Source organism: Phyllostomus hastatus, unplaced genomic scaffold (genome assembly GCF_019186645.2).
Source record: "Phyllostomus hastatus isolate PE091 unplaced genomic scaffold, TTU_PhHast_1.1 phas_scaffold_1224, whole genome shotgun sequence".
In the NCBI taxonomy this organism is placed as follows: Eukaryota; Metazoa; Chordata; class Mammalia; order Chiroptera; family Phyllostomidae; genus Phyllostomus; species Phyllostomus hastatus.
In genome coordinates, this window is record NW_025334008.1 from 518265 (window position 1) to 542782 (window position 24518).

A 24518-nucleotide genomic window follows, 5' to 3' on the forward strand; every position below is an offset into this window, starting at 1 on the left:
AGGCCCCGGCTCTGCCCCTTAGAGTTCCCAGTTACACAACCCCAAACAGACAGAGAAAGCTATTAACTAAAAGTTCAAAGTTTTAATCCGAATTTGGACAAGTGCTGGAAAAAACAAACTTTGGCCATAAAATCCCCTCCCTATTTAGACCACGGGAGAGGACCGCCTCACGCCTTCCTGGCCTGGACAGCCTCCAAATCTCCGGGCGGTGCCTCCAGCCCGCGCCCTGGTGTTCCAATTGGCTGCTGCGGTGGAGAGGGTCAGAAGCTGGACTGCAGCAGAGTGACTCGCAAAGGCCAAGCCCCCTCGCCTGGGGTCTGCACTATGGGGGAGCTCCCGGCGTCCCACGTGGGCTCCCAGGAGGCGGGGCCTGTGCCGCGCCCACTACTTCCGCTGGAGGACCCGGTAGAGCGGGAATTGGCCACAGGAGGCGATCTTGGGGGTGAGGTCATCTGGGGCTTGGCGTTTGATGGAGGCGGCGGTACCGGGGGAAGAGGTTCTCCTCCAGAGTCTGAATTTCCACCTGGAGAGGATGAGCGGGGAAGGCGAATGGCAAGCTTTGGGATCTGGGATTGCGGATCCTCAGGCTTTTCCTCTGTTGGACCCGAGACTCCCGTCCTCAGTATATCCTCCCTCAGACCCAGGAGTCCTGGACCCCAACCCCCTCCTGCCTGGGATCTAGAACTCTCAAACGCTCTCAAATGCTGCCCAGCTCTTTTCTCATAAAGACAAAGGATTCCCAGGGGTCCTCAGATCCCTCTCCAGGGGGAACTAGGCCTTTGCCTCCCTCTTTTCCAAAACCCAGGAGCCCGCCCTAGGTCCCCAGCCCTCCTCACCTGTCATCATCCTGTGCCACTGCGAGGCCTCCGCGGCCAGAGCTTGAGAGAGGCTGAGGACGCGCTCCCGATGACCTTCTGATGTCGGTAAATAAGGGGCATTGTTCCTAGGACTAGAAGAAAGATTTGGGGGAGAGGTGCAATTACTCAGTACAGTGATAACCCCAGTGCGTTGCCTGTCCAGGGAGGTGTAGTCCCTAGCACATGTCTCTAAGGGACTTTAAATCTGGTGAGGCCCGAATACACTCTGGGATTTGTAGTGCAGTCTTCGGTAAATCCCACTCCATTTCCTGATGGATGGGCAGAGCTGTTTGGTATCTACCCAGTTTTGCAGTTTGGGGGACCGCTGTCCTCACGAGGGATCTAGGGCTTTTTTTCCCCCCTAAAGATTTTATTTCTGTTTAGACAGAGGGGAAGGGAGGGAGGGAGGAAGAGGGAGAGAAACATCAATGTGTGGTTGCCTTTCATGTGCCCCCTACTGGGGACCTGGCCCGCAACCCAGGCATGTGCCCTGACTGGGAATCAAACTGGTGACCCTTTGGTTCTCAGCCAGTACTCAGTCCACTGAGCTACACCAGACAGAGCCTCAGGAGACATGGATAACAAGGACGCCCCCCTCCCAACTCTGAGAAATTGATTCCCTGCTCCTAGCGGGCAGGTTCCTTACCTGCTCCAGGAGCCAGAGCTTCTGAGCCATTTCTGTGTTCCTGAGTGTCCTAGGACAGGCTGCAAAGGAAACAGGACATTAGTATTCCTCGCCTGGAAGCCCCCGATTCTCACTGTGAGAGCAAAATGAAGGAGGCTCAGGGAGGGGATGAAACCTGCTCACCCCCTCCCCTGGCACTGACCATATTTAACTCCGCATGCAAAGAACCCTTCTCTGCCACAGGACTTACTAGATCAGACTCACAGAGGACCCCCCTCCCACCTTGTTTACCCATAACAAAGCCAGAAACAGACCCTGCAAACCCACTCTTGATCCTGTAAATGATTAGCTGAACTGCTTGTGCCCCCACAACTGGCTGGACAGAGATGAATGTTTGGTGTTCAGCGGACTGAAATGCCCCGATTGCAAAAACAATCCTACCCCTAAAACCACCCCACCTAGGGCGGGTCTAATTCCTCCCTGGGAAAGTAACATGAAACCATCCTGGGTAGACACTCAGCTCTCTGTATCTGGGGCGTCCCCTCACTGCAGTGCATGAAATCAATCTGGCCTGCTCTTCTGCCCCCACCCCCCCCCTTGGACAACACATAGTAACTGAAAAGAAAAATCAGGCTTCCATCCAGACTTTCACCCTGGTGAGGTGGGGACATTGTGCCTGCGCCCCACCCACCCCCCGCAGGTCCCCTCTGAGAAGGGGGACCGGGATACTGACTGCTTCAGCACAGGGACAAGTTAGGGTGAATTTGGAAACCCAGTTCTGGGTAAGAAGGCAGGGAACATCTCCATTTTACAGAGAGGGAAACTGAGGCTCAAACTAGGAGCAGAGGACCCACTAGCACCCCACTGTCTCCGCTCTGCTCCCCTCACCCTTTGGTCCACGTCGGGCTGGTGCCTGGCTGGGGACAGTGTCCTCCCCAGAGTGAGGAGCCGGGGAGAAGCTGGGCGAGGGAGCGGCCGTCCACACTCCTGGTTTCTCCGCATCCTTTCCAGCTGCTCCTGAGCACTCATCCGGGGCCGGGCCAGGGGGCCCTGGGGAGATGAGAAACTGCTCAGGACCCCAGCCCTGGCCTCTGTTCTATCTCCTCCCTGAACCTCCCAGCCTCCAGACTTACCTTTCCAGTAAGTTCGCCACCAGATCTCAAAGGGCTCTCTCTCCACCCGGAGCTGATGCTGTCCCTCCACTGCTCACACCCTCCCCAGGTCCCCAAGCAACCTTGGGACCAAGGCCTTTGAGAACCTGTGAGGTCCGATCCCTACCCACCCCTCTGGCCTCAACTCTATCAGCTGCCCTATTTGAACGTGAAAAACCCCACACTTCCCTCGACCTATCAAGCTTCTTCACACTAGTAGACAGGACTCTGGGATGCTTGTGATCAAAAACAAAAACAAAAACAAGACAGCCCTGGCTGCTGTGGCTCAGTGGATTGAGTGCTGGCCTGTGGACCAAAGGGTCACTGGTTCGATTCCCAGTCAGGGCACATGACTGGGTTGCGGGCCAGGTTTCCAGTAGGGGGCACATGAGAGGCAATCACATATCAAAGTTTCCCTCCCTTTCTTCCTCCCTTCCCTTCTCTAAAAATAAATGAATAAAAATCTTTTTTTTATATATTTTATTTATTTATTTTAAGAGAGGGAAGGGAGGGAGATAGAGAGAGAGAGAGAGAGAGAAACATCAATGTGCGGTTGCTGGGGGTTATGTCCTGCAACCCAGGAATGTACCCTGGCTGGGAATCGAACCTGGGACACTTTGGTTCCCAGCCCACGCTCAATCCACTGAGCTAGGCCAGCCAGGGTTGAATAAAAATCTTTATAAAAAAAAGAAGGCAGCCGGTAGAGAACTCCTCATTGCAGTCTGTATCTACAAACTTCTAAAGAAATAACTTGGATTCATCTGTTTCTTATTGTAGAGCCAATCACTGAAGTTTATCCTGCTATACTGTGATTTGGAGACTCTTCAGTCACATGTCTACCTGTTATACAAGGGAGGGATCCCCCCAAAAGGGAACTATCTTCTGGAGGGCAGGCACTTTGTAGTACAGGCTTCTCCCACTAGGTGAGTGTTGCAGGAACCCATCTGTATCAGTGTGCCAGCTGGCGTTGTTGTGAGAGGCTGCGGCTTCAGTGATTTCTTTTGTTGGAAGAGTCTTTCAACGAGTTTGCCCATTTCATGATGGGTGATTTCCAAGCTCACCTACCCACAAATCTCTGACTGTTGGCATGCCCCCTGTGGCCCACTGTTCCTATTCACCCAATCTTGTCCCGAGCGACTCTTCTTGTTTCCCTGGCTGAAAAAAGTCCTCAGAGGGAAAAGTTTTGCTGATGGAAGAAGGGAAACAAAAAATGGGAGAAACACTAAAAGGAATCCAAATCACAGTTCAAAAACTGTTTTCAGCAATGGAAAAATGTCTCAATAGGTGTACTGCTTCAAATGGAGAGTCCCTTGAAAGTGACTGAAGTTTAAACATACAAGAATAAATACACGAATTTTTAATAAATGAATTCCAGGGTTTGGGGGGTCTCCTCTCTTGTACACGATGGTATACACAGGCCCCTATATATTGGCCTCGAGCCGTTTATTTCTTCATGGCAGGTCAGATCATTGGCCCCGAAGCCTGCCAGGGCCAAAGTCACTTTCACGCATTCATTTGTTGCGAATACAGCAGCCCAGATAGGCAGATAATTTTAGCCATTTAGAGCCCTCCTGCTTTGACTACTCCACGAAGCTGGGCCCCCGCATCTACTAGCCATAGGTATCGTGAACCTGTAGCTAAAAGACCCCAAGCAGCTGCAGTCAAGTCCTCAGGAGTCTGTCCCAGAGACTCCCCGCTGTGCTGAGTGCCCCACCCAGCCCTGTAAGCCCCTTTCTCCGGTCTCCCTCCACACCCCCAGCACCCCCCACCTCCCCTCCCCAACCCCGCCCCGCCCGGAAAACAAAGCTTGGGTACTACTGCCACCTGGCGGTCACATTATTTTTTTTCCTCGAGCAGCTCTGAAATGCCTACACCCCGCTTGGCAGCCAGGGAACTGCGTGGTTGGGGTGCGGAAGAAGCAATTCCCGAGGCAGCCCCAACAATCCACGTTCACTGCACACACCACTGAGGATACAGAAGTTCCCCCCGACCTTCCTATGAAACGGTTGATTGAATGTTTTGCAACATTCAATTTGCAACCATGACAGTAAGTAAGCACTAGAAATTCTCTTCAATCCGTTTGATCGGCGCTTCGCTGAAAGTCAGCCAGCCAATCAGTGGTGGCCCCGCGTTTCTGAAAATCAGCCGATCAGCATCAAACAAAGCTTCCCCAGCTTAAGGGTGACCAATCCTTAAACATTCCTGCTGCGAAAGCCCACCATTGCCAGAACTCCACGCCACAGGCCCACCCTGTGCTTTGCTCAAAACGGCTGCATCTTACAAGTACAGGTCTGTCTTGCTCAAGCAAGTAATAAACTCAGCGTTGTTTCTGATACAGAGCAGCGGCCTCTTTGCCGATCACCTCCATGTTTTTGTATACAAGGCCGGCTTGGTCCCTCTGCTGGGCGTACTCTTTTCTGCGTAGCCAAAGCTTTTTCATTCACCCGGACTTAGCTTACCTATCCTTTACAAGGCTTCCTACCACCCTGGCCGGGTGGCTCAGTTGGTTGGAGCATCGCTGGGTACACCAAGACGTTGCAGGTTTGATCCCCAGTCATGGCACATGCCTAGGTAGCAGGTTCCGTGCCCGGTCAGGGTATGAACGGGAGGCAACCCATGGGTATTCCTATTTCACACCAATGTCTGTCTCTTTCTCTCTCTCTAATATCAGTAATCAGTTGAGGGTTTATAAAATAAAATAAAAGTCTTCCTAATAGGGATTGCATGATGCCTCTCTCCCATCAGGTCTAGTTCGTGGCTGGGCCCCTAACACCCTCCATGTGACCTGACCCCTATAAAAGGCCTCGGCAGATAGATGCTGAGCAAATAAGGGAATTGGGGAATTTTCCCTGCAGTGGTCACGCCTCAAAGCTTAGGGGGAAGAGGACAGGTGGCCGCTCCCTGGCCTTCGAGACACCCTACTTGGAATGGTCATCTGCTGATGTCTTACTGGGCATCAGAATTGTCCCGCCAAGTCCATAAGCCACACTTTTCTGGCAAGAACACTTTGCCAGCTTCTGCCTGGGGGAGACCACAGCAAACTCAGCTCCCAAGTGCAGGTCCTTGAACACAGGGCCTGTCTGGGGGGCCCAGCCCTGTGCGGTCAGGCACAGGTGAAGGGGGTCTGAATTAAACAACCCTCCAGGTAGCAGATGCCTTGAAGCCAGAGCTCTGTGCTGCTCCCAAGAGACCGTGCTGCTCAGGGCACAAGGGCTGAGCCCTGTGCTGAGCAAACGGTGTTCCGCCCACGCAGAAGGGGCGCGAGTTCTCTAATTCACAAAAAGGCTTCCGGTAGGCTAGCAGGGGCCGTGGCCTCCCAAAGCCCCACCTCTGACCGGGCATTGGCACCAGCTCTCTCCCCACTTCTCTGCTTGGTAAATTCTTTTTTTTTTTTAAGATTTTATTTATTTATTTTTTAGAGAGGGAAGTGAGGGGGAGAGAGAGAGAGGGAGAGATAGAAACATCAATGTGCGGCTGCTGGGGGTCGTGGCCTGCAACCCAGGCATGTGGCCTGACTGGGAATCGAATCTGCGACACTTTGGTTCACAGCCCGCGCTCAATCCACTGAGCTATGCCAGCCAGGGCTTCTGCTTGATAAATTCTAACTCATCTCTCCAGGTTTCCCTGCCTCTGGGAAACCATCGCCAACGAGCAGGACTGTCTGGGAGCTGTCCTCTGGAATCCCCCAAGGCCTTGTGCGTTCATCCTCACAGCACGTGCCTCCCTCTGTGCTGACCCTGTTTGCACCCGAAGCTCCTCAAAGCCTGGGACTCAGCCCAACTCAGCTCAGGAACCACAGTGCCCAGGACAAATGCTGTAGAGAGGAGGCCACGGGCCACGCAGCACCAGTGGGAATAATCACAAACGTGAAGCTCAGGATTAAGGAACATATTCACACATGAACTCCTTGCCTTTCCTCCAGCCCACTCCGCCCCATCTCCTGCCTGGTAACTCCATTCTCCCAGATGCCCAGGCCAAAAACCCTATGGGCATTCTCGACTCCTCACAGCCCACCTCCAATCTGCCAGGAATGCTTGGGGGCTCCACCTTCAAAATCGTTTCCCAAAAATCTCCTGTCTGCAACTCCCCCAAGTAAAATGTGAATACTGACATTTGTTTTCTTTTCTTTTTAAAAAAGATTTTATTTATGTTTAGAGAGAGGGGAAGGGAAGGAGAAAGAGAGAGAGAAACATCAATATGTGGTTGCCCCTCACGCACCCCCTACTGGGGACCTGGCCTGCAACCCAGGCATGTGCCCTGACTGGGAATTGAACCAGCGACCCTTTGGTTCACAGGCCGGCACTCAATCCACTGAGCCCCACCAGCCAGGGCTGTTTTCTTAAATTGGTGCCAATGCCCACCTGGTGGTCATGACATAGGTGTCACCTGAGTCTCAGCATACCCTCTGTCCCCTGGGATGCTTTGTCCACTGCTATTTTCCCACTTTTTTTTTTTTTTTTGGTTATTTGTGACTTCTGATTTAATTGCTCATTGAACAGGTCAAACAGAGCCAAAGAGAGCCCCGAAGACAGTGCACAGGAGTAACAACCATCTGCCTCTCCCTGGAGCTCGGAGAGGAGAATCCCTTCAGGGACAGGACGGTGGGCATTCGCTGTGACATCTCAATGAATATGACCCACGAGGTTCCCCCTTGTGAGATGTGATGTAAACGGAAAGACGCCGTGAAAGTTTTACGGGGACAGTGATGACCAGGAACTGATGACAAGCAGAGGAACTCTGTAGAGGGCAAGACATGAAGACCTGGCTCGTGGGGCGACAAGGACATAACTGGGAGACCAAATGGCTTTTCGTCACGAACAAGCTATCGCATTCCACGAAGACCTGAAGGAACACTGACCGTGAGCACTGCCCAGCAACAGCTGAAGAAGCAAGTGATGTAAAACATTTGGGGATCTGGCCCTGGCCAGGCGGCTCCATTGGTTGGAGCAGGTCCCCGTACACCAAGAGGTTGTGGGCTCCATCCCTGGTCAGGGCACATACCTAGTTGTGGGTTCAATTCCCGGTGTGTATGGGCACATAGGAGAGGCAACCAATCCATATTTCTCTCTCTCCCACTCTTTCTCTCTACCATCCTCTCTCTCCAAAATCAATGAACACCTGGCTGATGTGGCTCAGTGGATTGAGCACCAAAAGGTCGCCGGTTTGAAGCCCAGTCAGGGCACATGCTTGGGTTGTGGGCCAGGTTCCCAGTTGGGGGCATGGGAAAGGCAACCTATGGATATATCTCTTGCTCATTGATGTTTCTCCGCCTCTCTTTCCCCCTCCCATTCTCTAAAAAATAAATACACCCTGGCTGGTGTGGCTCAGTAGACTGGTTGCAGGCCTGCGAACCAAAGGGTCACCGCTGGCATGAGAACTATAGAGCGGGTGGGCGCGCACCGAGGTGGTGGGCTTCAGCTGTACCGGACCGTGTGACACAGTGTCTTTCCAAACCACTTCCTTATGAACAGAAAGTGCCTGGTATATCAAGTCTATTTTTATTCCACTCTGACTTGCTCATTTAGTAGAGTAGTGCTATTTTAAAAAACTTGACATTTCAATCTAGATGTTGCTTTTAAATCTATTGCTGTTATGTCATTTAACGTGAATATTCATAACTTTATTAAAGAAATGTTAATGTGTTTGATTCAGGGTGCTGTGTCAGATGGCGCTGGAGGTTTTTTATAATATACAGTGCATGGCCCTGGTTGGTGTGGCTCAGTGGATTGAGTGCCAGCCTGTGGACCACGGGGCCACTGCTTTGACTCCCAGTCAGGGCACATGCCTGGGTTACAGGACAGGTCCCCAGTAGGGGGAACTCGAGAGGCAACAACACACTGATGCTTCCCTCTCTCCCTCCCTTCCCCTGTCTCTAAAAACAAATGAAGTCTTTTTAAAAAGGACAAATTCATAGATGCAAACAACAGAATGATGATTACCAGAGGGAAAGGGGGTGGGGGAGAGGAAATAGAAGATAAAGGGGATCAAGTTGTGCTGACGGACAGAAACTAGACTTTGCGGGGGGGGGGGGGGATTTAAATGTGGCTACCGGCTATCTTATTGGACAGTGAAGAGGCTATTTCATCAATATTTGTTGAATGAATGAATTGATAAATCAATGGGTGAATGGAGTACTTTGTACATCCGGGCACTGTTTCCAGCCCTTCTTGGGCATTCATTCATCTAGTTTGAACCCTCACATCAGCTGTCGGTGGTAGGCCCTGCTATTAGCTCCATTTTACAGATGAGAAAATGGAGGCAGGCAGAGGTTTAGTAACTGACCCAGAGTCACACAGCTTAGAAGTGGCAGAAAGAACAATTTCATCTCAATGCTCTCAACAAATCACATTCTCTCTGATCTGGGATATCGCTTCATAATGCCCCTCTCCCACCTTTCTCCCCAAGAACGGGGGATCTGAGGTGGTCACATCATAGGGTTACAAGGCGGACCCACAGGGGCCAGAGGGACTGCCTACCTTGGTTCCTGGCTGTGGGGAAGCAGGGCAGCGGCCCTCAGGGCTGGAAGCCTGGGAGATCCTTGGAGACCCAGGCCCTAGAAGGGCAGAAGGGGGCTTTGTGAGGACAGGGGATGCTATGCAATCCCACCTGGCCCAAGATGCTCACCTGCAAGACGCTCACCTGAGCGAGCGCTGATGTGCTCTCTGCCGCCCCCAGGTGGCTGCCCCCCGTCAGCGTCTGGGGACCTGGGTGAGCTGAGTTCCAAGGACTCGGGCAGGCTCTGGAAGGGTTGGGCAAGAGGAATCACGGTCATTATCATGACTAGTGACCATTTTTTAAGTAATTGGCAATGGAGACACAGCATAATAGGATGAAAATTGAAGACCGGATGACCTGCTTTCAAATCTCAGCTCTGCCAGCTATTAGCTGTGTGACCTTGATAGGGGAACTCCAGACTTAGCCTGTCACAGCTGATAGGCTTAAGTGATTGATGCACAGGGAAAGCTGTCCTCCCAGAAACTGGGATGCAACTCAACCTTTGTGCCTCAGGGAGTCTGCACGCCGTGGAGGTGACGTCTGAGCCACTGTCTTCCAGGGGTGAACCTCAGTGACTCAGACTGGGAGTTGTTGATTAGCAGATAAAGAAATAACAGGACAATCTCTGCAGCTCTCACTTGATTAGCCTTCCCCCCACCCAAACCAACCCCTTACCTACCCCTTCTTATTCTTACAAAAAGGTCAGCTTGAGATGAGATGTTAAGACAGATTTGGGGGTACTTAACCCCACCGTCTTCTCGGATCACCAGCAACTGAATGAAGCGCTCATAAATATTCAATCTGTCTCTACTTACGGGCTCTGGCAGTGACAGGCAGCATGAACACCAACTTTTCCAGTTTTAATCTTGGGCAAGTTACTTCGCCTGTCTGGGCCACATTTCAACTTATGACATGATAATTGAATCCACATATGTAAGGCCCTTAGAACAGGGCCTGACACGTGGCAGGGCCTTGTATAGGGGAATTTTCATAACGACTGTGCGTCTGGCACCGTGCTAAGCACTGTTCCTGCGTTATCTCATTAAATCCTCTCAATCGATCTATAAGACACCGATTATTTCTATTTTACATATGGGGAAACTGAAGCTCAGAGAACGAGGTCAATGACCAATGCAGCAAAGAAAGCAGAGCTGGGACCTGAACCTAGGTCTCCTCCACACAGGACCTGAAGGTCATGGCAGGCAGTAGCTCTAACCCAGGTATGATGAGAGTGGCTCCTGCTTCCTGAGTGCCAGCTCTGCGTCAGGTCCTTCCTGGTCACTCTTTCTCCTTCCTACAGAGCCCTACGATATGGATTTTAGGATCAGAGGTGTCTGGCAAATGTTTAACCAATGCCTGTCCCAGAGAAAAGAGCCCTGGTTTGTAATGTTTTCCAATTACCATAGTATAAATACTCCCACCATTGTCCATTCAAGCAACGGTCTGGACATCAGTGAATGTGGAGCTGGGAAGAGATGCAGGCAGTTGGCCCTTGGGAGGTGCTGGGAGCTGGTCCACACACCACTGGCCTACGATCATATATAACAACCAAGGAAACGAAGGCTTCCAGAACTTAGGACACTTGTCTGAGGTTGGTTAGCTGGTCAAGGGAGAGGAAAAGAGGTGAGTGGGTGATGAGTTTGGCCAGGGGCAGATGGGACAAGCCGCTGGGGGCGGGAAGAGAGGTGTGTGGATCTCACCTCCCTCTCTGACGACTCCTCGCCTTGGAGTGCGGGCAATGGGGAGTCAGGCTCCGGGTCAGGAGGTGGTTTCTGGGGACCCCCCAGCCCTGCCAGCGTGTCTTCCATCATCCACAGCTGCTGCTGAGCGGATGTTCTCTCCTGGGGGAAAGGAATGTGCTTCTTAAAGGTGGGGAAACACAAGAGGAGCTAAAGTCGATGGGGCACAGACAGGATCTGAAATTAGCTGGGCTACACTTAGGGAGTCGTGAGTGGGCTGGGGGCCCCTGGCCTGTGTGACTGAGCTGGTTCGAGTTGCATCCTGTGAACAGAAGGGTCACAGGTTCGATCCCTGGTCTGGGCGCACATGAGAGGCAACTAGCTGATCGATGTCTCTCTCTGGCATTGATGTTTCTCCCTCTCTCTCTCTAGAATCAGTGAGCATGTCCTCAGGTGAAGATAAAAAAATTTTAATGGACTATGTATGCATACGGAGGCTGTATTTTGGATATCTATTTCCACGTGGATATTTCGTCAACCCACCGTCATGTATGACAAGCCCTGTCTTTTTCATGCTGCTCTGCAGCATCACTTCTGCGTACACAGGTGACCGTACAGATCTGTTGAGTCTGTTTCTGAACACCCCCTTCAGTTTCACTGGTGCATTTGCCCAACCCTGTGTCAATGCCACTCTGCCCTATAACTGTAGCTTTATGGCCACACTCGCCTTCCCGTTGTGTTAGTCCCCCAGCTTTGTTCTTGGGGGTTGCCGAGGCTACTCCTGGCCTTCTGCACTTCCCAGTACAATTTAGAGTCGGCACGTTGATCTCTGCACAAAAACCATTTGGATTGGTATTGGGATTGCAGGTCCCCATGGGGGAAATTCACCTGGGGAGACTGCATCTTCTTTGCATTAGCGTACCTTCCCTATCCGTGAACGTGGCACATCTCCCAGTTTATACAGGTCTCTGCCTTCTCTCAATGATGTTCAGTGGCTTTCAGAATAGGTAACTTGCATCTATTTTGTGCAGTTTCTTCCTAGATATTTTATTTGCTTATGTTAATGACAAACACTACCATTTACAAATATTAATTTCTATCGTTTGGCAGTAGCGAATAGAAAGACATTGACATTAACCTTGCATTCAGTGACCTTATTGAATATGCCTGTTCTAATAGTGTATCTGGAAATCATTCTGGATATGCTACATATATACACAACCATGTCATCTGGAAATAAAAATAGCTTTCCTTCTTCATTTTTCACCCTTACAGCTTTTATTTCTTCCTCAGACTTGTCCTGTCTAGGGCCCCTGGTACGATATTGACTAGAAATGGAAATCACAGACCTCCTCGTCTTAGTCCAGATTTCAGGGAGAGTGTTTTCAACATTTTGCTCACTGCTACAATGGCTGCTTTAAATCTGTCACCAAAGCCTTTTATCAGATTATGGAAGTCCCTTTCTGTTCCTACTTTGCTGAGAGCTTTCATCATGAATGGGTGTTGAATGTAGGTATTTGTTCCCTGGATGTACTGAGACAATCATGTAGTTTTTCTCCATCATCTTGTGAGATGTGGTGAAACACGCGGACTGGTTTTCAGGTGTCAAACTAATCTTGCATTCCTCTAGTAAACCGATTTGGTTGTGACATATTTTTCTCTTCACGGGTTGCTGGGGATGAGTGATATTTAACACCAGTCGGTAAGGGATGAGAGTTGAGAAGTGGATTGTGGGAAGAAGTGGGAGGGGTTAGCATGATGAGCTCAGGGCTTAGATCTACAAGTACACATTTAATACCAGACGTCGATGCTTTTAACTAAAAATAAGTGACTTTGAAACTCATGTGCTAGGCTTGGAGTGGAGACGTTGATCTGAGGCTAAGCCACGGCGGGGCTTGTGCTTCATGAGTGGGGCCTCAACTAAGGGATTGGGTCAAGAACTGGAAACTCCAGAGGACGAATTGAACAGGAAAAGTCAAGATGAATTGGCAGGATGGGGACAGGGCGGACAAGCAGAGTTTTGGCAGAGAGGGGAGGGCTTCAAAACAAGAGAAGAGACTTAAAACCAGAGGGGAGAGTGGTTCTGAATCGGAAGGTGGGTCTTAAACTGAAGAGCTTGGTGTTAACTAGAATAAGGGGTTTAAAATGAAAGAAAAGGGCCCAACCGATGTGGCTCAATGGGTTGGGTGTTGTTCCGAAAACCAAAAGGTCACCAGTTTGCTTCCCAGTCAGGGCACACGCCCAGGTTGTGGGCTAGTTTAGGGTGAGTGAGAGACAGCTGATCGATACTTCTCTCCCTCTCTTCCTCCCTTCCCATCTCTCTAAAAGCAATTAAATAAATCTTTAAAAATATATAAGATAAAAGGAAAGAACAGAGAGGGAGAAGCTTGTGATAAAGTAAGAGGTACTTCAGTTCTATGGGAGGTGCTCACATGCCCCAAGGGTTTCCAGGTGGGCTTGGAGTGGAGGGTGGGGCTTGGGGGCTTGGGACAGGGGTGTACCTGGGGGGACCCAAGGTGCAGCAGGTACTCAAGGGTCTCTCTCAAGGTGCCCAGCTCCTGCTCCAAGTTGCTGTACATGTCCCAAACCCGCTCTCGCTCCTGAGGTCCCAGGAAGGGGGAGACACAGGGTTAGCATGCCCACCCACTCGAGCTTTCCCACTCCATCTCCTCCCGATGAGAGGGAGGCCCGGTCCCTGGTGCCCTGGGGGGGTACATGAACTACAATTCCCAAAGGCCTTTTTGCTGCAACTACTGAGAACCCCAGAGTATCTGTGGAACCTGCTGTTCTAATGAGCTGCTGGTGTAGAGAAGGAACAGCTTTCCCTGAATCCTCTGGATTCCGGCTGCACTGCCTGAGGGCACAGCTAACGAACTCTTGGGACAGTTAAGAGCCCAACTTCTCTGGGCCCCTGGGCAGTAGAAACCTCTGTGCCAATGCTAATAATAATAATAATAATAATAATAATAATAATAATAGCAGCAGCTAGCCCTGGCTGGTGCAGCTCAGTGGATGGAGTGCCGGCCTGCAAACCAGGGGGTCACAGGTTTGATTCCTAGTCATGGCACATGCCTGGGTTGCGGGCCAGCTCCCCAGTTGTGTGCGTGCAAGAGGCAACCACACACTGATGTTTCTCTCCCTCTCTTTCTCCCTCCCTTCCCCTGTCTCTAGAGATAAATAAGTAAAATCTTTTTACAAATTGGAGGAGGGGCAATTCTCAAGAACTACCTTCCCATGAGCTCTTGGGGTCAGGTCCCTTTTATGGAATAACCTGTGGAGAGTCCTGGGGCCCCCCTGAGAGGGCATGTCCCTTTCCAGAGGCTCACCTGACTCAGGTGACAAAGAGTGGCCCTCACACTGACCAGTCGGTCCTGCAGGAGGCGCTGGCGCCCCCAGGCCCTCCGGGGAGCAGCAGCCTCCCCTGGTGACTGGCCCAGCTGCTGCCTGGTCAGCTCCAGGGCTGCTTCCAGCTGCTCCTGCAGAAAGAGGAGAAAGGTGAATCTTCTGAAGCCACACCCAGCCCCAGGGAGAGAGAAAGGTGTCCTCGCTGATCCCAGACACCCAATGTGCCGAGGAGCGGGAAGAGCTAAGGGCAGGTGGAATGCCTGGGTGTCTGCTCCCATCCCAGAGGCCCGTACCTTCTCCTCCTGCCTCTGGTCTATCTCCTCCTGCAGCCGCTTCAGGAGCCGGTCCTGCCCACACAGCTTGGTCAACAGAGTCTGAAGAAAGGAGAACAGGAGATATTTATGGACCAGATCTGGTTCTTCCGCCCTTGCTTCTCCCACCCCCTATGGTATTCTCTCCCCAACTCTGGGAACTCAGCAGGGGTTGGACCCAGAAGAACTTACATCTGTCTCCAAGCTTTGGTGGAAAGTTGAGTCTGGGGGAGGACCGGGCTGAGAAAAAGGAGAAAAGATGGAGGTCACATGGGCAGGCAGGTCCTTACGGTAGCTCAGGCCTGAGCAAGTTCTGTGTGTCCAGACAGACACCCCTCTCCTATTAGCTTCGTTCCAGGCTTTGGCAAACCTCATTATATCAATTGCCTAATTCTTGGCTTTAGGAATGTACAATGGGCTCTGTTACAAATAGCTATAGCCAATATGATAATTAATGGGAAAAATTTAGACATTTCCTTTACAACTGAGAATAAAGCAAGGACGCCCACTGTCACTGTTACTTTGTAACACAGTGTTAGAGACCCTGACCCATGCTGTAAGGAAACCATCCTGGCCGGGTAGCTCAGCTGGTTAGAGCATCGTCCTGATACACCAAGGTTGCAGGTTTGATCCCTGTCCGGGAACATATAAGAATCAACTGCCCTGGCTGGTGGGGCTCAGTGGATTGCATGCTAGCCTGCAAACCGAAAGGTCATCAGTTCGATTCTTAGTCAGGGTTGCAGGCCAGGTGCCCTGCTGGTGGTATGTCAGAGGCAACCAATCCACGTATCTCTCTCACATTGATGTTTCTCTCCCTCTCTATCTCCCTCCCTTTCTCCCTCTTTAAAAAATAAATAAACAAAATCTTTTTTAAAAGAACCAACAAATGAATGCGTAAATAAGTGGAACAACAAATCACGCCCTGGCTGGTGTGGCTCAGTGGACTGAGTGTGGGCCTGTGAACCAAAGGGTTTCAGTCCCAGTACCATACAGGGCACATGCCTGTGTTGCTGGCCAGGTACCCAGTAGGGGGCGCCCGAGAGGCAACCGCACGTTGATGTTTCCCTCTCCCTCTCTCTAAAAATAAATAAATAAAATCTTAAAAAAAAAAAAAAACAAATCAATGTTTGTCTCTCTCTCTTTCTTTGACTCCCTCCCTCTTTCTAAAACCAGTAAATTAAAAAAAAGAAACATGAAAAAAAGGAAACAAAAAGAGGTGTAAGAATAGGAAGAGCTATATAAAACCATTATGCACGGATGGTATGCCCCTCTACCCAGAAAAGCCAACAGAATTAAAGAGTGATTAGAACAAGTAAGAGAACTCAGCAAGCAGGCCAAGTACAAGACGAAGACACAAACATTAACAGCACACCTCTACACCAATGATAACTAGTGAACATAATTTTCCAAAAAGATGCCATTTGAGCAGAAAACTGTCAGGAATGCCTGGCTCAGTGGATTGAGTGCAGGTCTGCAAATCATCTGCAAATCAAAAGGTTGTAGGTTCAATTCCCAGTCAGGGTACATGCCTGGGTTGTGGATCAGGTCGCTATTAGAAGGCATGTGAGAGGCAACCATACATTGATGTTTCTCTCCCTCTCTTTCTCCTTCCCTTCCTCTCTCTCTAAAAATAAATAAATATATAAAATCTTAAAAAAAAAAGAGAGAACAAAATTAAAAAAAACACTGTCAGGAATGTAGGCATTACCTTAGCTAAGAACACGTAAGATTTCTATGGAAACACTCTGAAAACTCAAATGAAAGATCTAGAAGATGGTATCAGTGAATGGAGAGATAGTCTATATATGCTACCCAGTTAGCGGCGACCCTAGGAAACTACTAGAAGCACCCACCCATGGACACTGAAACACCCAGTCTCACCGAGGCACACTGGTCTGGGAGAGGACATTCGGTGGAGCAAAGAAACCAGGGAGGGGCCTTAGGCAGATCCGAGGTGCCCCAGGACACTTACCAATAAAACCATGGAAGCCCGAGTCCCAGGAGGCCTTGGGGGGAGCTGGATGTACGTGGAGGAGCCAGAGGGGGCCTGGGAAGAATACGGAAAGAGATATTGAGAAATCAGCATAGCAATACATATTAAAATGGGTGTGTCCAGAACAGAGGTGCCATAGGAGACTCTTTGGGGCTCAAAACTGGACCTCCAAAGCACCCTCAATGACCTGCTCTCCAGCTGTGCACCCCTGTGGGGACACAGAGGATGATAACAAACAGGCAGTCCCCACCAAACAGCCTCAGGTGCCGGTGGAAGTTGCAGTCTATTCCCACTCTCGCACTGGCAGTTAGCTGTGGGTATTCTGGGCTGCAGTCCCACGATGCTCAGAGAAAATAGCAGGTGACCAACTTGGAAAGATAAACAGAAAACTCAAGGCAGTTGCAACCCACAGTACTTCTCTCAGCATGGCCTTGGAGGAGAGTATTCTGGGCTACAATCTCCATAATGGCCCAAGACCAGCCTAAAAAGACAGCCCTGTCGACTGATGAGAGATTAAAGTCTACTCTTCCGTCTCAGTATCAGAACCCGACTGTGATTATGCCCAACTACAATCCCCACGATGCTCAGGGAGCAACAGCCTGTTGATCAGCCTGGACCCACAACCCCATGACCATAACGGAGATGTGGTCTTCTGCCCCATCCCTTCTACTCACCTGCGTTCTTGCCTCCTGACTCCAGTGCTGGGGACTCCTGGGAGGCCTTCCTCCCCCAGCCTCGGAGGAGGGTCCTCGGCGGGGAGTGGGGGGCCGGGACAGGGCGTGGCGCTGGGGGCCCCCATCCAAGGGAGGCCGCACATCGATGCGACTCAGTGGGGTATGGGGTCTGGCAGGGAGTGCAGTGTCACCTGGAGAGGCAGGGAGTCTGCGTGCGGGAGCAGAACGGGGCCGGGGGAGGCTTAGCGGGGAGGGAGGGCGAGAGAGGGGTGTGAAAGGGCTGTGGGGAGGAGAGAATCGGGAAACTGAGTTAAGTAGAGCCCCTCGCCCGACTACCCACCACGTCACCCTCAAGGACGTGTCTCCCTTTAGTGTGTCTCACTGTCCCTCTAAGAGCAGACCCCCGTCTTGGCCAGATCCTGAATAACTTCCCGCTTTGTGGTATCTCCCACTTAGGCTTATTCCAGACAAGTCACCGCAGGAAAGCGCTAAGCCACGCCCCCGAGCAGTCCCAGTCCCCGCCCTTCTCTTAGGCCACGCCCCCAATGTAGCCGACAGTCCCCTTCAGTCTCCTCCCAGACTCCCTGGTCCAACTCACTCCGGGCTCCTTGTCCTCTGAATCCCTGGCCCAGATTGGAGGTCGGCCGTGGGGCTGGGAGTGAGCAGCCCGGGGCTGCCACGACCTCTGGAAAGCCGAGCGACTTCCGGTGATTCTAAGCTGCGCCTCTCTTCACCTTTTCTCACCTCTGGGGGACCACCGGGGCCGCCAGGGCCCTCCCCAGGCTGGGGACGTGCAGGTGACCTGGGTCGCCCACTAGGGAGTTGGCACAGAAAAAGACATCATTCCTTTGAACCTCATAACATGCCTTATTCTCATTTCACAGATAAAGGCACAGGGAACTATACAGAAAAAAAAGGGGAGGTGGTGCACTGTACATCATTGCCCCATTTTGCAGATGGGAAAACTAAGGCCCGAGTGTGGCCGTGGCTTATACAGGCCCACAAAGACCATTCAAGTCACTCAACCCAATGCCCCAGACTGAGTCTCCAGCCTGAAAACTGGGCCAGGCTGCGACAGAGACAGTCTGAAGCCTTTTTTAAAAAATCTGACTTTGTGTAGGGGGCCACCTCAGGGTGTAGACTTCTGAGGGAGCCAATCAGAGAATGTGGAATATTGATAAGGGGGGGCTGGACAGAGAGATGGACGAAGCTTAGAGGTAAAGGCACTTGCTGATTGGAAGAGTTGAATTTCTTCCAAGGATGGTGGCTGAAGGGCGGAGTCTCCTTAGCTAGAAGGCTAGTGATTGGGTGTCGAGGGCCTCAAGGGGAGGAGTTGGGGATGATTAGAGCTACAGGGTCAGGGGCGTGGCCTATCACTCACCAATCATCTCCCTCCGCTCGGGAAGCCCGGCCCAGCGCTCGCAGCCAGCCCCGCAGGTCCTCTAGCGTGTCAGCAGCCAGGACATAAGTCCTCATGCCCGGGTGCTCCGCCTGCGGCAAGAGAAAGCTGGGGACCTGAACGCTCGGGTCCTCCAAAACTGGGGATGCCATCCATCCTTGCCAAGACTTTTTTATCTCCAATAACGGATGCCCGAATGCCTGCCCGCATCGCCTAGCGCCTTAGTGCCCATAGTGGGAGGGAGGAACTCACGATGAAGGTGAAGCGCCGCCCTCGGGGGGCTCCTGGCCCATCTGGCCTGATACTGTAGCTGGGGAGCAGAACGCTGCCCAGCACGCTCTCCTCACGGCTGTCTGCAAAGGAGGTGGGGGGGGGGTCAGGCCAAGAGGCTAGAGGAAAGGGAGGGTGGGAGTGGCATCTGTTACCCCCTGCCAGCTGGACCACTGACCTTTGTAATAGAAGAGGCAATGGCCAGAGAGGACGAACCAGCGGCGTTTCCAGAGCCGGAGCCCGGAACTGTCCTGAAGAGAGAGAACGGGAAGAGAGGCATGAGCAGGACCAAAGGAGATGGAGGCAGTGACACTTGGGGACAAAGGCCTAGAGCGAGGGGAGGACAGAAACATGCTTGATGCAACAGATTCAGATGGGGAACTGGAAGGCTGCGTGTTGTGGTTGAGAGGACATACGATTCTGACACAGTCGGACTTAAGTTCGACTCCTAGCTCCACCACTTCAAACCCTGAAACAAGTCATTTCCCCACTAGGACCGAGGGTTTTACCATCTGTCAACTGGGGATTGAGAAGTTCCAGGAAGGTTGGAACAAGATATGTGTTCCAGCACCTGTGGGCAGGGCTGTCAGTCTCTGGTTAGTCTGAAGCCTGAGGCACAGAGGCCGGGAAGGTGGCACTGAGTCACAACCCACACCCTGCGCAACCCCATCCCCTCCGCCAGCACCGCTCCATCGCCAGCCTTGTTCCCCTCTTCTCCGCAATCCCTCCCCACCGGAGCGGTAGGATCTCTTAAAATGATAAATCAGATCATGTGAGTCCCCTGCTCAAGCTTACTCTTACACTTAGAATAAGCTGTAAATTCCTGACCCTAGTTTACCGGCCTACGGGAATCTCAAATTCAGGCCTGTGTAAGGCTCACCGGGAGGGCGTGTTACAACTAGATTCCTGAGCCCAGTCCTCAGAGTTCCTGCGTCACTAGGTCTTGGGCGGGGCCTGACAAACACCTGTCCAGCAAGTTCCCAGGTGATGCTGAAGCTGCTAGTCTGGGACCACACTTCAAGAATCATCACCCCATCTGTCCCCTCGCTCCAAACACCAAGCACTGGTCTGATGCCAGGCCTTTTGCGTTCAGATTCCCGCTGTCCCCCACCCCCCAGATTTTAGCATTATGGGCTCCTTCTTGTCATTCAGTTCTCAGCTCAAATGTCACCTCCTCAGAGATGCCTTCCCTGACCAACAGACAAAGGTGGCTTTTGCCCCTCAGCCACTTTCAAAAACATCCCCCTGTGTTACTTCTTCACGGCATTCCATTTAACGGGAATTCCTACAGTCCGAAACCACTGACTTCACATATTTTATTTACATATTACATACAACATCTATTATTTCATTTATTCCATTTATACATTAATTTGTTATCTATTCCCACTCCATCCTCAAGGAGGATAAAAAAATCCTTTTTAAAAAAAGACTTTATTTATTTTTAGGGAGAAAGGAAGGAGAAAGAGAGGAGGGGAAACATCAATGTGTGGTTGCCTCTCGAGCTCCCCCTACTGGGGACCTGGCTTGAAACCCAGGCATGTGCCCTGACTGGGTATCAAACTGGTGACCTTTTGGTTCACAGACCGGCACTCAATCCACTGAGCCGCACCAGCCAGGGCTCCACCCTCATTTTGAATGGACTATATAGATACTTGTCCTATTTGCATGGTATGTGACCCAGAGCTTGACAGACTGTAATGTCCAAGGAGCGGTCACTGAATGAATGAATGAATGAATGGGTGGATGAAACAAGGACAGAATAAGGGGAGAAGGCGTGATCACAAAGAAATAAATTTGGTGACTGGGAAGGAGAGAAGCAGCAGACAGCCAGGGGCACAGCCTGTAACACCAGCTGGAGTGCCCTTTCCGTCTCCCACTCACACCACCTGCTTGTGCAGCCAGCCTCTGATGTGCACCGGGAGGTTAGGGTCCCGTCGGAGCGCATTGCCTCTCTTCCCGAAGGCGTGCACCTTGCTCACTGACCGGGCGGACTTCTGAGGAGGGAAGGACAGAAGTGAGCAGGGCCTCCGTCTGGCCCTGGGGAGGCAGTGCCATGGGATGCAGGCGACCCCCTCGCTTGGGTGCCCACAGAAGCCAGGTGGAGGAGGTTGAGACCAGAATGGGGTATGCATAGTGCAGAGTTGAGAGACACTTTTCATGTGTGGAGAGAGGGGTTCCGAAGCAAGGAAGAGGCTACTGGCTTAATGAGGAAGGAAGTTTGGAATTAGCAGTCCACAGCCAAGGAGAGGGTGCCCTTGGCCACAGATGTGGGACAACCTTTGGGATCTGAACTGGATACACTGCCTGGGAGGTCCCCATAATCCGGAGGGGCCTCCATGCTGAGTGCCTGGTGATGGGTCAGCCAGAATCAAAGGATACTTCGGTGCCAGAGAGAGACATCCCTTCCAAACCATGTCCTGGGTAGAGGGGGCTCTGAATCTCTCTGTCCCAATGGACAGAGCCCCCTCCCCTTGGGCACACAGGCATCTCAGGCATCCACAGCCACATTCCCACAGGATGCCCTTAGGGAGGGTGCCGGCCGAGGTAACATTCAAATCTATGGATTCTGACCTTGGGAAACTGGAAATGAATGAGAAAGGGGAATGGCAGAAGGACGAGAAACAAGTGTCACCGAACTCTGGGCTGGGGTGACCCCTTGGAGTGCAAGTACCTTGAGCCTCATGGGGCCTCATTGTTGGAAAATGGTCTTCCCTTGTCAAATTTCGGAACTGGGTAGGTGGGGTGGCTAGACACAGGACAGGAAGTTCTCAGTCCTAACCAAGAGTAGCCTCTGCTCCTGAGTTTCTAGGGGTGGGGCAGCGCTCTGGGCTGGGGAGTGGCCTTATCTTAGCAACCAGAGTCACCGGGTTGTTACTCTGGCTTTGAATCAGGAAAACACTAGGGGTGGGGACAGCTGGAAGCGTCTCATGTCTCGGAATTCCTAGCTGCAGCTAGGGGGCAATTCAGTAAGGAATGGGGTCTGGCCGACACCATCGCTGAGGATCCTTGCTCTTCACTTATTTGTTTTTTCAGAGATTTAATTTCTTTACTTTTAGAGCAAGGGAAAGGGAGGGAAAAAAAGAGAGAGAGAAACATCCATATGAGAGAGAAACATTGATCGGTTGCCTCTCAAACATGCCCTCAACCGGGGACCAAACCTGTAGCCAAGGCGTGTGCCTTCACTGGGAATCGAGGCAGCGACCTTCTGAAAGGTCGCTGGTTCGATTCCTAGGACAACACCCCAGTCACTGAGCCACAACCAGAGTCCCTGGGGTAGCGCCTAGCCCAGGGCTAGGAGACAGGAGGATGGGGCACCCCGGAGCCCTCCCCTCCTTCCCAGCCCCAGCAAGGAGTTCCAACCTTCGTGCTTAAGCTGCTGAGGGAGGAGATGGTAGAGGCGCTGCTGGCCAGGCTGAGGCTGCTCCGAGGCCTGCCCTCCTCCATCAAGGGCTTGGGGAGAGAAAGAAAGGGACTGTGTGTGTGTGTCTCTGTAGCTGACCCAGCTGGGGACAGAGACGAGGTCACGGTCTCTCGCAGGTCGGAGGAGGCTGAGGAGAAAGAGCCTGTTGTCTGGGACCTGGGGGGCTGGGGGAGCCCTGGCCCAGGGACCGCATACCAAGGGCGATGCCAAGAGAGGTGGGCGTCATTGGCAGCTGTGGGGAGGGGGGAGCTGTGTGCGGCCCAAGACAGAGAATAGGGGCTCCTTTCTTCTTGCCCCCTGCACTCTGGCCGGGAATTTGACCCTCTCTGTGCTTGGGGACCCCCCACTCCCTGCCTCTTTCCGGCTGCCCCCAGCTACTTGTCTCCCACCCTCCCTCGTGCACCTCAAACCGTGCCTGCCAAGCCCTGGGGGGCCAGGAATGCACACCCAGGCCGTCCTCCCTCCCAGCCCACCTGGGAACTTACCGGCTCTGGGGTTCCAAGGACAGGGGGCAAGAGGGCGGTATGCGTGCTGGGGCACCCAGCCACAGCCTCCCTCCTCGGTCTGTCAGGTGCTGCCTCTCATAGGCCTCGGTCTCACTCAGCTGCACGCTCACACAGTCGTCTGCCCCTGATGGTCTCTCGCGCTCTCACACGCTCCCTGTCTTTCAGACTCCGGTCTCACCCTCTGTCTCTCTCCCTTGCTAATCTCTGTCTCTTCCAGTCTCTCCCTCACTCATTTCCTCTCTCCCTCCCTCTCTCCCTCTCTCTCACACAGCCCTAATCACTTTCTCTCCCAATCTTTCTGTTTCTATCCAAATCCTTTTCTCTCAGGCTCCAAGAGTCTCTTCCTTAAGTCTCTCCCTCTTCCCCTCACACTCAATGGATTTCTCTTTCTCTGTCTCTATGGCCCTCCACTTCTGCTTCCTCCTCTCCCTGATTCTTCTCCTCACTTTCTCTTCCCCCCTCTCCCAGTGTCTTTCTCTCTGCTGGTCTTTCCCTCCCTCTGCCAGCCGCCCACGCTGCTGTCTCCCCTCCCAGTCCCGGCTGACCCCGCCCCTCTTGGCCTCCCCACCACAGCCTGACCCCTGGCTCAGCAGCCCCTACAGTGGAGGGGAGGAACTGGGGCCCCCCTGACTCCTGGGTCCCTGCTGGTTTAGGGCTTGGAGAACCGGGGTCCCGTAAGGGCTGAGGCTGCCAGTTCTACATATTTGGAGAGTAGGAGCTGGGGCTGGACTCCAGGGTCCCCGAGGGATGGTCGGGGAAGGAGCCGGAGTCCTTGGCGCCCTGAATGGAGACAGCTTGCATCTTGGAAGGGGTGGGGTTTCAGACCCCTGGGTATCTGGGAAGGGGCTAGCCAGGACTCCTGCCTCCTGAGCCGGTAAAGGAGCGGGAGTCTGGAAGCGTGACGGATGGATGCGTCCAGGTCCTCTGGGGAGGAGGGAGTGGCCCTGGATTCCTGGACTGTGACTAGAACAGGGACAAGCAGATGGGGTCAGCTTTCCAGCTCAGGTCCAGGGGAGAATTCTGCTCGGACTGAGGCTAACCCCTCAAGAGGGCGACATGGTCCCTGGGCATATTTTGAGGAGCAAAATCATGGACCAGGTGGGGGGATGGGGCTGGGGAATTGGGACTCTCTCCCTGGGCCTGGAACTTCTGGAAGAAGACGGCCGCTCCATGAAGTTCAGTCGACACCATCTAACTAGAATTTCAGTTGGTGTAATTGGAGCTCTTGAGGAATTCTGAAGCGGGTGAAACCCACCCATAGAGCCTTGTGCATGAAACCACAGGAGGTCTCAGCTTTTAGTTCTGTATCTACTCACCAAATATTGGGTGAGTACCTATTATGTGCCAGGCGCTGAGAAGAAAGCAGTGAGGAAAGCAAGGGGCCTGCATTCAGAGAGCTTACATTCTTGTTTCCATTTGCAATGAATCTACACTCTACTGTGACCATCACCGGCAGGTGATTTCATTCCCAAGCCTCAGTTTCCTCGTTTGTGAAATAAAAACAATAATAAGCCCTGGCTGGCATAGCTCAGTGGATTGAGTCTGGGCTGCGAACCAAAGTGTCGCAGGTTCGATTCCCAGTCAGGGCACACGCCTGGATTGCAGGCCACGGCCCCCAGCAACCGCACATTGATGTTTCTCTCTCCCTCCCCTCTCTAAAAATAGATAAATAAAATCTTTTTAAATTTTAATAAAAAAAATAATAATATTCTCCTACACCGGGAAGGAAGCCCACCGAATCTGAAGGTGGTAGACCCTAGACTGGGAGCTGCTGGATAAATTGGGGTGG

General features: G+C 52.2%; 1 protein-coding gene across 3 annotated transcripts; it reads right to left on the minus strand.

Moving 5' to 3' along the window:
• Positions 1-62: 62 nt before the first annotated feature.
• On the minus strand, positions 63-23181 carry PLEKHA4 (pleckstrin homology domain containing A4). Of its 3 annotated transcripts, none has more exons than XM_045856183.1 (20): positions 22709-23181; positions 22163-22252; positions 20689-20796; positions 18978-19050; positions 18782-18882; positions 18512-18621; positions 17729-17944; positions 17131-17410; positions 16436-16510; positions 14656-14703; positions 14446-14526; positions 14134-14283; positions 13309-13407; positions 10829-10969; positions 9258-9372; positions 9110-9186; positions 2371-2532; positions 1504-1562; positions 837-949; positions 63-523 (listed from the first exon to the last, which is right to left on the minus strand). In XM_045856183.1, the coding sequence occupies exons 2-20, from the start codon at positions 22244-22246 to the stop codon at positions 261-263; spliced, it is 2355 nt and encodes a 784-aa protein (XP_045712139.1). In that variant the 5' UTR covers positions 22247-22252; positions 22709-23181; the 3' UTR covers positions 63-260. The 3 variants fall into 3 exon arrangements, with proteins under 3 accessions (XP_045712139.1, XP_045712140.1, XP_045712138.1); XM_045856184.1 differs by having other exon boundaries at positions 9273-9372; positions 22163-22350; XM_045856182.1 differs by having other exon boundaries at positions 22163-22350.
• Between the last annotated feature and the right edge of the window lie 1337 nt (positions 23182-24518).